The 16,794-nt window shown below is 41.3% G+C and overlaps 1 protein-coding gene across 1 annotated transcript; it reads left to right on the top strand.

Annotated features, from left to right (window-relative positions):
* Positions 1–3,419: 3,419 nt before the first annotated feature.
* pgm1 (phosphoglucomutase 1) lies at positions 3,420–15,291 on the top strand. The gene is made up of 11 exons (XM_074634918.1): positions 3,420–3,803; positions 8,228–8,390; positions 8,556–8,699; positions 9,032–9,157; positions 9,308–9,498; positions 10,040–10,194; positions 10,317–10,432; positions 10,538–10,673; positions 11,573–11,756; positions 11,980–12,114; positions 14,571–15,291. Exons 1-11 carry the CDS (start codon positions 3,558–3,560, stop codon positions 14,658–14,660), a joined length of 1,686 nt encoding a protein of 561 aa, XP_074491019.1. The 5' UTR covers positions 3,420–3,557; the 3' UTR covers positions 14,661–15,291.
* The last annotated feature ends 1,503 nt before the right edge of the window (positions 15,292–16,794 follow it).

Genomic DNA, 16,794 nt, shown 5'->3' with positions numbered 1-16,794 from the left:
ACATCATAGTTTGCAGTCATGTAATGGAGGCCAAATCAAACTCGCTAAGATTTTCTTTTCTTGTGTTTTTATATATTTTTCCTCATGTAGATGTAAATATTATTATTAAAACATTCCTATCACAGCTTTTCCTGAACTGATATCTCTTTGTTTTACACTTTTGAATGCATCCCTTGATTATGCTCTGCACCAACATATTGTTTCAACAGGAGCTACTTTAAAGGCAGGATGCTCTACAAATGCAGTTTCACTGTGCTTTAAATCCCTGTTGTCAGGCAGGTTTACAGTATTTGAATTTCTTTCAGCTCTCCTCAAATACAGCAACATTTTTTGATAAATAGAAACCAGTTGGTATCATTTTCTACAATAATGGCTGAGAATCACTGTTTCTTAGACATTTAGGTGACATATAACAGTTGTTTCAATGGTATTTCATGTGTGTGACATTTGAGGAAGAGCCCAAAGCTGGTCCTAACATGTAGTTACTGCACATTGAAATATCACTATGTAAATGATGTTGAAACAATGGTTATATGGATAACCTGTACGTCTAAAGAAGTGCTCATTTTTTAAACTAAATGTAGCCTGGTTTTAACCAAGACATGTTTTAACCTGTTAATTACCAAATCAATGCTGACTGAATATTCTTTCGACACCTAAATGAAGTACTGTACCTTGGTTCTTATACTTACAGTCTGTTTCTGCTTGCATGTTACTGAGCAGCTATTGGTCACCACTCTCCATACTCACTACTAATACAGTATATGGGGCTGTGGGGATTTTGGGGTTGGCAGTGAAATGCATTCCTTTGCATTGCGCTCGGGTCTAAACTTTATTTGCCCTTGGCCTTTCCAGTTGAGAACAGCGTTGACCTCCTATTTATATCGCTCAGACCATTATTTGCCCTTTGACCTTTCTCTGCTGAAACAGTAGAGCCAGCTAAGTAAATGTCACATGGCATGTGAGCTGTATTTAATGTCCTGAGCCCCTGTCTTCTCTTCCTTTCCCAACACGGATGTTCAGTAGCACTTGACTGCTCAGGGCAGTTGGGAACTTTTAATTCACTATAATTTCAGTTACATGATTTTCTTCAAAGATTGAAATAATTGTGTAATAAAATGGATTTGCTGATAAATCAACAGTGGCAAAAATGATGGCAACAGGGAATCAATCACCCGGCAATAACATGTAGATTCATTTAACTAATGCCATGAACTGATAGAACTGAGAGTATGTTGACTCTGCTCTTGGTATGTACACAATTATATGCAAATACATACAGCTACATATCTTGGTTTCAAAACAACCCTTACACACAAACACACACACGACTTTCATGATGGCAGGCCTGACGTTAAACTTTGTTCTGCCTGAATGAAAATCAAACACACTGTGATGCAACAGGCAAACATGAAGCAACTATTTCACAATATTCTCTCTGTGAAATTCACCCTTTCACTCCAATAGATTGTTAAGGAGTGAATGTAAATGTCTTTCTCTCTGAGTATTTGTAAGAGTAACTGCTGACTTTTTAGAGAATGGATAATTTTATAAACTTTCTATCCAGATTTTGTAGCTGGTGTAAAATTTTGGACAACAAGCCACGCAGTCGTTGACCCTTCTGTGCATGGGACTTGACCTTAAGGGTACAAAAGTCTGCTCAAGCATGAATAAATGTGAAGCTTCATAGATCCTTCATTAGGAAACTGACTTTTTTTCCGCCAAAGCTTCGAAGCATTCGGGTCAGCCCTAGTTTATAATACTCTGAGACAGGATTTTACGGTGGAAGAGATGGTTGTGATATAGTGTGTAGCGCCCAAAGTGGGAATTTGCTCAACGCCGCGAAACGCCGTCGTGGCGAGCGCAATCCATTGGAAATAATGTGTTTCAGATCGCTGTTGTGCCGTTGTACCGTTGTCACGTTGTCTGAAAGGACCTTCAGTGAGTGAGAGACGGAGAGAGAAATGGAGAGTAGGAGAAAAAAAATACTCAAGCAGGGGCAAAAAATTGATAAAAACTCTCAAGGTTGGCAAGTACGACGGGAGGGCTTCTCTACTATCTATTGTCTATGATTGGAAAAAATTGCCAGGAAAATAGTTAAAGGTCCCATATTATGCTCATTTTCAGTTCATACTTGTATTTTGTGTTTCTACTAGAACATGTTTACATGCTGTAATGTTTAAAAAAAACTTTATTTTCCTCATACTGTCTGCCTGAATATGTCTGTATTTACCCTCTTTTTGAAACGCTCCGTTTTAGCGCATTTTGACGGAATTGCAACAGAATTGCAACGGCTTGGGTCCATGTGTACTTCCTGTCAGCTGATGACATTCACATACACTGCAACGGGAAATAAACTGTTTTTTTTAACATTGTTTTTACAGACTTTTTTTTTCATCAGACTTTTTTTTTCCAAACATTTTTCTGACTTTTTTTTCATCAGACTTTTTTTTCCAAGGACATTTTTCAAAACTTCTTTTTTCCAGACTTTTTTCAGACCTTTTTTTTTTTTTTTTTTTTAGACATTTTTCAAACTTAATTTCAGACATTTTTCAAACATTTTTTTTCATCAGACTTTGATTTCCAAGGACATTTTTCAGTCTTTTTTTTAACATTTTTTTTACAGACTTTTTTTTTCATCAGACTTTTTTTTTCCAAGGATAGTTTTCAGACTTATTTTTACAGACTTTTTTCAGACTTTTTTTTGGACATTTTTCAAACTTTAACTCAGACATTTGTCAGACTTTTTTTTCACAGACATTTGTCAGACTTTTTTTTTTTTTTTCATTTTTTTGTCTTGTTTTTTTTTTCATTTTTCAAACTTCATTTCTTCAGACATTTTTCTGACTTTTGTTTTTCTGAATTTTTTTTTTCATCAGACTTTTTTCCAAGGACATTTTTCAGGCTTTTTTTAAAAAATGTTTGGGACATTTTTCAGTCTGTTTACATTTAAATCTGTGTCAAGGGTCTAAATATTGTATATTCGTGACATCACAAATGGGCAGAAATCCTGACAGCTTGTTTCAAATGCAGAGTTTCTGAATACGGGATGTGTGTATTTCCCTGTGGATTGAGTGTTTCGATACTTTCACAGTATTTATATGAGGACTTAAGCCTGCTTTATAATAAAAAAAACATGAAAATCTCACTTTTTTATAATATGGGACCTTTAAGAAACATTATCTGAGGGTGGTGGGGACATGATGAACACATGACCTTTGTATTTCTTAAATCCTGGTTACGGCCCTGTGCACCATTAGGTTACCATACTGCAATGTTGTATTAATATATTTACAATACCCAGAAATAACTGCATAAAAAAAACTACCGAAAACTACTTCTAAATGTGTCAAAGTCTCATGTTGTTGAGTGTGAAACAAATCCTCCATGATCTCTACTTGCCCTTTAAAGTGAGGAGGAGGAGTCTATGAGGAGGAGGAGGTGTCCGGTGTGTACGTGAGGCTGCTCCGCCGCTGCAGTCGCCTCCTCATCGGGACAGATTGCGGATCACACGGGGGGACCATAAGTACTCTCTTGGGGGGTCAAAAAACATAAACATGGTGAAAGTAACGACAGTGAAGACAAAGCCGTACCAGGACCAGAAGCCCGGTACGAGCGGCCTGAGGAAGAGGGTGACGGTGTTTCAGCAGAACCAGCACTATGCGGAGAACTTCATCCAGAGCACCCTGTCTGTCATCCAGCCGGCGGAGCGCCAGGCGGCCACCGTGGTGGTGGGAGGAGACGGACGGTTCTACATGAAGGACGCCATTCAGCTCATCGTTCAGATCGCTGCTGCCAACGGGGTCAGTGAGGACAAGGAGACATACTGTCCACCTTTACATGTCCTCCATATATATGTGCTAACGTGAGCTAGCTGAGAGAGCTAAGGAAACACCAGCTGCCATACAGACTCTGGATAACATGTCTAATAGCAAGCTACCTGACAGGTGTGCAGTAACGTTACACTAACGTTACAGTAACGTTACATTACTTAAACGTTAAGATACATTGTTGCACTCTGTGATATAGTGATGGGAATTCCGGCTCTTTTTAGTGAGCCAGATCATTTGGCTCAGCTCACCAAGAAGAGCCGGTTCTTTCGGCTCCCAAACGGCTCTTCATTATACCACTTCTGCCTTTTTATAATTCAGCCAAATTTAGCTTTAGCTGTTTTGACCTATGATTAGTATGTGTGCACATATATTACTTAAATTATTCAATATGATTATACTAAACCTTATAATTTCCAGAATACCATAATTTTACATGCTGCTTCGTTTCCGACTGTCACTCATCTTGTCTGCTATTCGCGCACCGCACTCCTCTCTCTCTTTTTCTCGCCTCCTCTCCCTCATGCTCTGTACCTGTAGGCCGTCAGCGCGCCGCCCCTCCCTGCTTGATGGTATGATCCTTGTCTGTCATCACCTGATTGGTTGCACGGATTTCATCAACACAACATTCAGTCATGGTACGTGTCCACAGGGGCGTTTTTTATCGCGAGGGGACGCAACGCTTCCCAACATTAGACGCTTGGTGGGCTGTCACTAGACACAAGGCTGTCCCCATCTGATTGGACAAAGGCTTTCCCGCTGTTGGCCGTTCGCTATTTTTGTGAAATAAGAGAAGAAAGTTTCCAAACGATCCTCCATACTGGTTCCGGTTTGAAAGCTGGGAGCAGCAGCCCACGGAGTGAAAGCGTTCGTCCAATCAGGTGGGGACAGCCTTGTGTCTAGTGACAGCCCACCAAACGTCCAATGCTAGGAAGCGTCGCGTCCCCTCGCGATAAAAAACGCCCCTGTGGACACGTACCATGACCGTGACTGAGTGTTGTGTTATTGACTTCCGTGCGACCAATCAGGTGATGACAGACGAGGATCATACCATCAAGCAGGGAGGGGCTGGGGTGCGCGGTGCGCTGATGGTCTACAGGTACAGAGCAGGAGGAGAGGTGGAGAGAAAGAGAGAGGAGGGTGGTGCTCGAATTTATGTTATATATATGTGCATACATACTAATCATAGGTCAAAACAGCTAAAGCTAAATTTGGATGAAATATAAAAGGCAGAAGTGGTAAAAACAAAGAGCCGTTGGGGAGTCGAAAGAGCCGGCTCTTCTTGGTGAGCTGAGCCAAATGATCTGGATCACTAAAAAGAGCCGGAATTCCCATCACTATAGCTTATAGCTACCAGGAGAAGTCGAGTGACTTGTTATCGTTATTTGGGCCGAAAGTAACGCAAATAAGTCACTAATAACATGTCATGTAACGTTATTGTCAGCTCAAGATACTGTAGTTACACGCTGTACGTTAGTTGTGTGGTTTTCTAAGGGTTCAAACGTATTCAGTCAGCTTTTAATAAGTCCTTATATGTAAAAAGACAGGTGTCATTAACAGCCGTCTGGGTTTTCCTGCTCTGGCTCTGATGCCAGCTTGACCCTGGTGATCTTTAGGAGAAAGTGCATGAAGGAGGCCACTTGGATATCAAACGATTACCTTTGACATTTAAGGCTACATGCTGACTTTGAACTGGTTTGCTTTGGTTTAATGGATTAAAACATGACTCAGGTTTAGTCTTGCACAATTATACAGATGAGCAAGTTTGGTTTGTTGTTGCACAAGGAAGCATTATAGCCTTAAACGTTGTGGTTGTTTCATAATGAGCTGTGCACTGCAACGGCCACTGCCACTGGCTGCCTTCAGTCTGATGTTACTGAAGCCAAGAGGGGGGCGTGACCTGCAACGTGCAGCCAGTCACGTTGCCCTGCATATCTCTGCAGCATAGATGGCAAAACAGAACATGCAGTACCATTTATTTGACATTTTAAGCATTTTACCACCCTTATCCCAAGTTTGGTACATATAAATTGCAAGCCTCATCATATTTGTACAGGACATTATGGTTGCTGTCTAGATCAGGGGTTCTCAACCTTTTGTAACTTGAAGCCCACTTCTGATTAATAAACATTTTCCTGAGGACCACCTTCCCAAATAAATGACAAACTGGGCTATAAATAATAAATATGTGTTATGCCACTGTCGGGTGTAATGACACACACAAATATTCAGCTTATCCTCACTCATCACTGCCTGCCGTTATGAATCCAAAGTATTCGGGGTCATATTTCCTCACCACACGCTGTGGAGTTTACTGGAGCAGGGTTGTCTCCAACATCATTTTTTAGTTTTCCAAAAAAACACTCCATTTTATGTCACTGCATCCGTGAACATTATATCTGAAAAGTGGAGACTCATGGGTACCCATAGAACCCATTCACATTCACATATCTTGAGGTCAGAGGTCAAGGGGAGCCCTTTGAAAATGGCCATGCCAGTTTTTCTTTGACAAAATTTAGCGTATCTTCTGAGCGTTATTTTCGAGCTCTTCCGGACAACCTAGCATCTAGTTCCATATGATACCAGTATTTAAACTCTAGCTTTAAAACTGAGCCCGCTACAACCTCCGAAAGACAGAATAGCGGCCATCAGATTTTGAAGAGGTTAATCTAACCATTTGAAGTATCGCCGCAGCCCACTAGATGGCGCTCTGAGGCCCACCAGTGGTTGAGAATAGCTGGTAGAGACTGAATCTGTGACTCTCTCTCTCTCAGAAGAGATGACCGCTCTGTCTCTTGTGCAGCTACTGCAAAGCAAGGCTTGGTAAATGCAGGGTTCACCAGTGATGCCAGCAGGATGAAGTTGCACAAAGTCTGATCTTTCTCAGTTACTCCACAAGTGGTTGATGTTAGGAAATGAAGAAGTGGAGAAACTGTCATTGCCAAAGGTGCACAGACAGGGGCACTTCTGTTTATATGTTTTACACAAAGCAAACCATTGTATGTTTAAATAGGATTTCCTGGACTGAGATAGTGACACAATTTTAAAGATAGTCATCTACAAGATATACTTGTTATTCTACTATTATGTACCCTCTTCTTGGCAAGCAGCAGTGGGTAGAATTGGAGCAAATATGACTTTAAAAAAAAAGTTATTTTTATAATACGGTCACTATATCCTTTCAGCAGTGCATGAGACAGGTAATCTGAACAAAATCACATGCCTCTGTGTCCTCCAGTGTCCTCCAGTGTCCTCCGGTGCTCCTAATGGCATCTGCAAGATTTCACAGACCGATGGAAAACAAACCAATCAAATCATATTTGATCAGCGCTGCCTAGTTTGACCGTTTAATTGGAGTTTCTGAGTGATTGACAGCTGCCTCTGTTGAAAGAACAGCCAATAGGAACGCTCTCTCTCTGAAATGATGTGATTGGCCGAATTCTCCCGTCTGAAAACAGAGCCATGAGGAGGTGCAGAAGTCTAGTTATCTCTCAGAGCACTTGAATTACAATATACTGAAAGGTTATTATGGAATTTATGCCAAATGATGCCCAAAAATATTCTGCCTTCTGCAGGTTTAACTTTTAGTAGTTGATTGTAAAGCAATTTAACACTTCAGAAAAGATAAATCAATCAATCAAATTTATTTGTCACATGCAATCGTACAATGCCAGTGAAATGTAATCCCGCCAGTTCCTTCAATTTGTGCATTAAAACGAGTTTTGAATAGAAGAGTAATAAATATATGTGTATTTCTTAGGTCACTGCCTAAGAGATACACACTCTATCCGGTACCTTCTTCACAACCTCAACAGGGAGAAAAGACTGTTAGCTGGGTGGTTGGGATCCTTAATGATTGTCCTTGCCTTATTTTAGCAGAGCCAGGTGTGAATATCCTTTCGGCCACAGGGTAGAGCACCGCCTATTGTATGTTCAGCCGAACAAACCATGCAGTCCTGTTCGGTACTGTTTCCAGTGACAAGGAATGGGATCCTCACATACCCGACACGCTGAAATCAAGGAATGGGATGAGAGGCTTAGTTCACTGTCCCAAAACATTTAGCTGTCATTTTCCTGCGCTTCAACTCGCTCTCTTCGCCTGTGTGTGTGTGTGTGTGTGTGTGTGTGTGTGTGTGTGTGTGTGTGTGTGTGTGTGTGTGTGTGTGTGTGTGTGTGTGTGTGTGTGTGTGTGTGTGTGTGTGTGTGTGTGTGTGTGTGTGTGTGTGTGTGTGTGTGTGTGTGTGTGTGTGTGTGTGTGTGTGTGTGTGTGTGTGTGTGTGTGTGTGTGTGTGTGTGTGTGTGTGTGTGTGTGTGTGTTTGTGTGTGTGTGTGTGTGTGTGTGTGTGGATGAGTGCATTGATCTGTGTGTCCTTGTGTATTTATGTTCCCTCCTGCAGATTGGCCATCTGGTGATTGGTCAGAATGGCATCATGTCCACCCCAGCAGTCTCCTGTGTGATCCGCAAGATGAAAGCAGTGGGTGGCATTATCCTCACAGCCAGCCACAACCCTGGAGGCCCCAATGGGGACTTTGGCATTAAGTACAACATCTCCAGTGGAGGTAAGTGGAGTCACATGAGTTTACAGAACCAAAGGACTTCTGTCTACTATGTTAAACACTGCAAGCAATGAGGAGAAATGTGCATGGAGTCATCTGTATCATCATCATCATCCGTATTTTCCGTCAGTTCATAATGTCTAACCATCCTTTGACTTTGTCCCCTAGGACCTGCTCCAGAGGGCATCACAAACAAAATATTTGAGGTCAGCAAAACCCTGCAGGAGTATCAGATCTGCCCAGAGCTGAAAGCGGATCTGTCCAAGATCGGCAAACAGACCTTTGAAGTGGACACTTTCAAGCCCTTTACAGGTATAGTTGCATAGAGAGCAGAGACCTGAGCTCACCTGAAAGACAACTTGTTGATGACAGTTCATTCATTTCTTTGCTGTCAGGGTTGAAAATGAAAAACCAGTGACCTGCTGTGTGGTGGCAAATGTTGATTTGTCTTGTTGACAGACAGCTCCTATACAGATCTGGTCATAAAAACATGAATTAATGCAGTTGGTGACTTGTAAAATTCATTAAACATCCGTTAAACTAGTGTGACAAGTGTGTGATGAAAGTTAGTTAGCCACCCAGTCTTTATCTTAGCATCTACTTTCTGTCTTGATCGGTCTCTGTTTCCTCTTTATTTGTCTCAGTGGAGATTGTGGACTCTGTGGAGGCCTATGCTGAGATGCTAAGGGAGATCTTTGACTTCGCTGCACTGAAGGAGCTTCTCTCTGGAGCCAAACACATCAACGTTCGCCTGGATGCTATGCACGGAGGTAGGAAACAGCACGGCACAACTTCAGACTATTGTGACAGGCAGAATAGATTGCAAAGGCCGGTTTTGGTCCTAAAATTCAGAGAGTGGAAACTGGGTACCTGAGTGTATATGTCCTAGAGTGTATTGGACTCTCTCTCTCTCCTTCCAGTGGTTGGTCCTTATGTGAAGAAGATCGTCTGTGAAGAGCTGGGTTCTCCTGCCAGCTCAGCAGTCAATTGTGTCCCCAAGGAGGACTTTGGCGGCCACCACCCTGACCCCAACTTGACCTACGCTGCTGACCTGGTCAACGCCATGAAAGGAGGAGAATATGATTTTGGTGCGGCCTTTGATGGTGATGGTGTAAGTCAGCCTTTTTTTTCTACGAAGATTACTTTGCGGCAGGGAGAGGCGAGAGTAGAGTTGTGAAGTTCTGACTGACGGTGTTGCCGTGGAAGCCTAACGCCCACCCTCCGTGTGGAGGCAATCCCTTAATCATAGATAATACTCTGAATTCAGTAAAGAGAACCTTTAATGAGGACAGTGAATGTTTTTATTTAGCTGTTTTTCTCTAGCTTTCTTCCTGACACTTTTCTACGTTTCGTGAAAGGAACAGTTCAAAACTCATAATGAGGAGCAAGACATGTTTGTTGAAAATGGCTTTAATTTAGTTTTTTGAGATACCCTTTTGAGGAAAGTTTAACACCTCTACATGTAGTCAGGTGTAAAACATGATCCATGCAGATTCAATATCTTCCATAAGAAAACCTCAGAAAGGCTGCCACTAAACTTTTCTGTTGCCAATTAACAACAATTTACTACAGCTCAGAAAACTTCTTCATAAAAGTCACAAATCCTGTCTGCAATTTGTGACTGTTGACCCCCGTTTATGTCCCTATTTCAGGACCGCAACATGGTACTGGGTAAACACGGCTTTTTCGTGAACCCCTCAGACTCGGTGGCTGTCATCGCTGCCAACATTACCAGTATCCCTTACTTCCAGAAGACTGGTGTCAAAGGACTGGCCCGCAGTATGCCCACCAGTGGAGCCCTCGACAAGTAAAAAACCACACAACAATCTAAAGTTTTCCTTCATTGGTAAACTGAAAAAGTGCTGTTCAAGATCAGTCACAGATCAACTTTCTCTTATGTGGTTTATCGTGTGTGCCAATCTGTTCCAGTGTGGCTAAAGCTCTGCAGATGCAGCTGTACGAGACTCCGACTGGCTGGAAGTTCTTTGGAAATCTGATGGATGCCGGAAAACTTTCACTGTGTGGAGAGGAGAGCTTCGGCACAGGTGATTGAACGTCATCCGATTTATGTAACCAGAACTGCAGTAAATGAAAGCAGCATTCACTCAATCACTCATCCCCCCCCTTTTCTCCCTCTGCTAACCGACCAGGCTCAGATCATATCCGTGAGAAGGATGGCTTGTGGGCGGTGCTTGCATGGTTGTCAATCTTAGCCACCAGGAAACAGAGCGTGGAGGAAATCATGAAGGAACACTGGCAGAAGTTTGGCAGGAACTTCTTTACAAGGTTAGGAATGATGATCCCTGTAGAGTGGTTTATGAAATGTGAGCTTTGGTACCAAAAGAGGAGTATTTCAGGTTGCCAGTGGTGTTTTTTTTAAATAATTGTTTATTCCAATACTTTGGTTGAAACAGTTGTAACAACACATACTAGGATGATGTAGGGATGCTGGTTGCTCAAACGGTACTCTGGCACCTTCTAGTGGTGAATAAGAGAACTGCAGCACACAAAAGCTCAGAGACAGGCAATATACTGTACAGTACAGTACTGTATATAGCTGTTTTAAGACACTTGTAATGGCCATTTTTCAGTAAAATCAAACGCCCACTGATGCATCATGAATGCAAAGTTTCTGTGTTTCTTATGATTTATTTATAAAAAATAAACAAGCAAGCAATGGAAAGAACACACTCTGGTAATAAAACATAGGCCCACCCAGGTGCATGCTGGTCCTATACCTGCTTACCTACATATATAATCACAGTGTTACACAATTCACAAACAAAACAGAATACTAATTATGCAAAAAAAAAAATATATAACATGAAAAAATAATTAAACAAATAACTAGCAAAAGAAAAAACTATCAAAAATCGAATCTAAATAAAGCAAGCATCTAGAATAATCAATCAAACAACAAATAAATATTAACAACAAATAAATAGCTCCTACAACACTCTTTTTAAAAGTTTCATTTTTTTTCGTGATTGTGACCAAATTGTAATTTTCTTCCAAGTTTACAAATAGGGAAAATCTTTAAACTTGCGGAGACTCTCACTCCTATCCCTTCAAAAAAAGTTCAAAGTTAAAGTGATTATCTTACGACCAAAAGTCACCTATTGTGTGAATGCCAGTTAGACACCAGATTATATTTTTTCATCAACGTAGTCCAACTTCACCTCCAGGTACGACTATGAGGAGGTCGACTCCGACGCTGCCAACAAGATGATCAAGGAGCTGGAAACGACCATGTTCGACCCATCCTTCGTAGGAAAGAAGTTGTCTTCTGGTGATAAGACTTACGAGGTGGCTGTCTCTGACAACTTTTCCTACACAGACCCCGTGGACGGAAGTGTGTCCAAAAACCAGGTGAGAGGCTGCGAGGCGGAGCACATTGAGAATCTATTCTGTGTTCTCTGTTTTCCATCGATCAGCAGATGTCGTCCATTACTTAGATGGACGTCTGTAAGCAGCGCGCAGCAGCGTTATTTCACCTCATAATTCCACCGCCACATGTTTTCCAGTTGCTGTGCGTTTTCATCAATCACAATCTCTTCCCCCGTCTTTGTCTGCTCCTCTCTCACTCTCTCAGGGACTCCGGATGATCTTTGCTGATGGATCTAGGATCATCTTCCGTCTCAGCGGTACAGGCAGCGCCGGAGCAACCATCAGGCTCTACATAGACAGCTACGAGAAGGACCCCCAGAAGATATACCAGGACCCACAGGTCAGCACAAAAGGAGTAATTCAAGCCAGCTAGATCCAGTGAGAGAGAGAGACTAGACAATGAAGTCATCAGATAAATAAACATTCATGGAGCCAGTGCCTTTTTTTATTATCTCTTGAGTATTTTTGTAAATGAAAAATCACAGAAAAAGAAAAGAGAGATTAAAGGTTACAGTGATCATAGTTTAACTCACCAGGGCCCCAGAACCCTTCAGGCTGGCCAGAATGATCTGTAACCTGCAGGACAGCCAGCTTTCATTGGGTGGAGCTCTCTGAAAACAAGTTACAGTGCTGTTTGGCCAAGTCTTGAGTTATGGCAGCTTATCAGTGCCAGAATGAAGAAGAAAACATAAAGTGTGTGAGCTCCAACTAGACACTTCATAAAGTCGTTTTGACTGGTGAGGACAGGGAGGAGATGTAGAACAAGAAAGCAAGACAAGTCCAAAAAGAAGTGAATGAAAGTTCTACTGGAGCCCTTTATCCTCTTCAGTGCTTACACACCATGAACGGCCCGATAAGCAGAAACATATTGCTTCAGAATTTTAACCTGACAGATAAATGGCCAGTGGGTTAATGGTTCAGTCGGCTGACTCTGGGTAGGTTTGATTTACACACCAAGATCGTTAACTTAAGATTTAAACAGGTTTTCAAGGAAGGAGGAAATACTTCACAACAAACATTTCCTCATTTTTTCAAACATTTCAACAAACAGTTGTTGTTTTCCTGAATATTCAGTTTTTCCTGGTTCGCTTTGGTGTGTGAAACATGGTCATTATATTGTGTGTAAAGTCCTGGAGTATAAACCTTCGTAAAGTTGAGAATAACTCAGACAATTATTTTATTCTGGCATGTTGCATAGACGACATTGTGCTCATAGTTTTGAAACTCACTTTAGCTGCCAGCTCAAAGGAAACGCATGACCAACTCCGTCACATGCTTGCAAGAAATAGTTTGACACTTTGGGAAGTATGCCTATTTGCTTTCTTGCAGGGAGTACACAATTAGATAGATACAACTCTCCCATGTCTGTACAGTAACTATGAAGCAGCTAGCAGGCATTTTCATGCTGAATGACTTGTTTCCAAGAAACTTATGAGCACATCTCTGGTAAACACAGGATTTAAAGTTGTGCTTTTGTTTGATTCTTTTTGGAGAAACCCAGTTTCACAGATCTGACGATTAAATCAACTATTCAATTAGTTGAGAAAATCGCGTGTTAGTCGACTAAGAATTGTTTTGGTTGCAGACAGCCCTACCTCCCAGTTTCTGCTGTTGCTGTGCCCGGAAAATAAATAGTTTATACTTTGCTTCTTGTACCGATGAATCAAAGAAGATATAATGTGTTAATTAGTGAGCTTAAGATGTGTTTATGGGTGGGTTTTGTTATCTTTAGAGAATAGCTATTTCCCCGGTATCTAACTTTTTAAAGTTAAAAAAAAGAAAGAAAGTTAAAAAAACATCTGTTTTTTTTAAAGTTTGTGCTAAGCTAACCATATTAGCGTACAGACATGAGAGAGTGGTATCAATCTTCCCATCCAACTCTTAGCAAGAAAGTTAGTAAGTGTAGTCCAAAAAAATGCCAAACTATTACTTTAAGTGTAATACTGTAGTAAAAAAAGGCCCTTAGTTTAACAGTTTAGCTAGGGCTGTCAATCAATTAAAATATTTAATCACGATTAATCGCATGATTGTCCATAGTTAATCGTGATTAATCGCAAATTAATCGCACATTTTTCATCTGTTCAAAATGAGTACCTTACCGTAAAGTACCTTTTTAAAGGGAGATTTTTCAAGTATTTAATGCTCTTATCAACATGGGATGGGAAAATATGCTTGCTTTATGCAAATGTATGTATGTATATATTAATTACTGGAAATCACTTAACACAAAACAATGACACATATTGTCCAGAAACCCTCACAGGTACTGCATTTAGCATAAAAAATATGCTCAAATCATAACATGGCAAACTGCAGCCCAACAGACAACAACAGCTGTCAGTGTGTCAGTGTGCTGACTTGACTACAACTTGCCAAAAACTGCATGTGATTATCATAAAGTGGGCATGTCTGTAAAGGGGAGACTCGTGGGTACCCATAGAACTTGTTTTCATTCACATATCTTGAGGTCAGAGGTCAAGGGACCCTTTTGAAAAACCTCCATGGCGACAAGCTAGTATGACATGGTCCAATGGATTTTTTAGGTTTTCTAGTTTCGTATGATGCCAGTATCTTCACTCTAGGTTTACAACTGACAACTTAAGTTGCGTTAATGCGTTAAAGAAATTATTGGCGTTAAAACAAATTTGCGTTATTATCGTGTGAACTTCGACAGCCCTACTTTTAACACTTGCAGGCAATACAAGGCCATATGAAAAGGCATGGATTGCAGGATGTGCAGCATGACCTGTATAGGAAGTCATATGTTCTGTGTGTTTGTGTTGTCTCGTTGTGCAGGTCATGCTGGCTCCCCTGGTAGACATCGCCCTGAAGGTCTCTCAGCTCCAAGAGAAGACAGGACGCACCGCCCCTACTGTGATCACATGATTCCTCTACCACACTGCCTCCACTCACCCTCAGCAACGGGATACCTCCGCTCTCTCTCGGGGGTGAAGCTGCCCTTGAATGCTGTCTTGGCTTCAGTCCCTGGCCCTCTTAGAAAACAGAGCTGGACGTAAAAAGTGAAACTCAAACTTGCAGGTTGAATACAAGAAAATACATGAGGAGCTCTTGATTTATCTTAACACTGAAAGTTATCCACTGCCATTGTCCAGTTTTGGACTAGAGTGAGTGTTTATATGCAGTTTTCTTAAAACAAGGAGGGAAATCCACCTTAGGGGTCGGATAATGAATCTTCTCAAGTGACCTGCCAGGCATATAGACATCGTCACGCATTTATTAATGTGATTTAAAAATAACATTTCAAGAAAAACTTGAATTGAGTGTGCCTCATGTAATTTCTGGAATCATGTTATTGTCCAGATCTGTTCTTCAATCATATCATTAGATGGAGAAATTGGCAAACTGACCAGGAATCAGCAATTTGGGGCAACCTCACCCCACATTTCCCCTCATGACCTGGTGCCTTCCCCTCTCCCTCAACCTGAACCATGACCCACACCTAAAGCCTTGAGAATTAACATATCCACCATTAATAAAAAAATAACCTCACATAAAAGAAGCACTGTGGTCATTATTCAAATATATATTTTTTTGTATTTTAATATCTGGTTTCACAAAATGTTATGTATTTAATTAATACGTATATCTGTCATAGGCACACAAACGTATTTATAGATACTGTACCTTTCCTTCAGGAAACCAGCTGGTGCTTGACTAAGTGTTCGGGCCGGCTGTAATTGCCTTAGCAGACCCGAGTTTAGAAAAGTGAGCCTTCACAGGAGAGACTGAAACAAGAGTGTGTGGCGTGGTATTAATGATGCTTCTTTTCAGCCGGGAAATGATTCTAGATAAACGCAAAGATCCTGTCCTGCAGCGAAGGGGAGCCAAGTCGTAGGACAGGAGACTCCAAGAGAATAAAGTGCTTCAAAAAAAGTCAATGCCTCTCTGAAGACATTCCTGAGGCAAGCAGAGAAGCATTACTCGATGATTTCTCTCCCTCCCTCGCAAGTCTTCTTGTGTAATGAGATAGTCACCGTAATCCTGATTGACGATTAGAGTTATAAAGTGTCGGCGGATCCCACAGGCTGTATCTAAAGACAAACAGTCAAGAGCTAAAACAGATTTTTATTTCTTCTTTTTTCTTTGAAATGTAGTTTTTCACAAGGGAAATGAAGTGAATGATGTTTGAGGCTCTAGAGGTGTTGGATTGGTGTCAACTTTTTCCTCAACACAACTCCCATATCTGTACGTAAATTGGCTCCAATTTAGTTAATAGTAGCGAGGGTGGAAAAATCAGGTGCACCCACGCACCGCACAGGGAACGCTCAGTGTTTCTCTCTGAACATGAAAAGTCAAAATTGGCCTCAATCACAGATGGCACATTTTCCGTTATGCATGTCAGTGTCATTCATACTGACCGACACAATCAGCTCTACCTGTTTGCACTAATCCCCCCAAAACATGTGGTAAATAGTAAAAGTTCCTGAGCTGGAACTAATTGACCATTCAAGTTGTATTTTCTTGCAGATATTTGAAAAGTCTGATGTATAACGAAATTGCTGCTATTTTACCGTTCCTGTAATTTTACTGACACAAGACACATATTTCAAATAGCATTGAAGAGCTAAATCCGAATAAATGTTTCCAATCTTTTATCTGTGTTTACATTAAGATCGAGGATAGGGCTTTTAAGGCCTGCCACCCTTCAAAGGCCCAATCTGTGGCATTTGGGATATATAAGTACCCTAAACAGTTCCTCTCTGGTCCCTTAGGAGTCACAGTAACAGGGTGGAAACTTTTTCATGCTGCATTGTTCAGACCCTGTCAGGCTGACATAGTGCAATACATAATGTGTTCCTCTTGTTTCGGCTCGTAATGGCTTACAGGCTGTATTTGGATTGGCTGTCATTACATCAGGTAATCACAATAAGGCTAAGCCTGGCCTGGTCCGCGGCTATTAGATGTCCAAATGGCTTTCTCTGGTGCTGGCGTCGAGCCTCGTGTTTTTAGAGCAGCGTGTTCATTGCTCTCCTGCAAGAGGGCAACGCGGCGGACAAAG

The sequence above is a fragment of the Sebastes fasciatus genome, chromosome 5 (assembly GCF_043250625.1).
Source record: "Sebastes fasciatus isolate fSebFas1 chromosome 5, fSebFas1.pri, whole genome shotgun sequence".
Taxonomy (NCBI): Eukaryota; Metazoa; Chordata; class Actinopteri; order Perciformes; family Sebastidae; genus Sebastes; species Sebastes fasciatus.
This window is presented reverse-complemented; position numbering and strand designations above follow the sequence as displayed.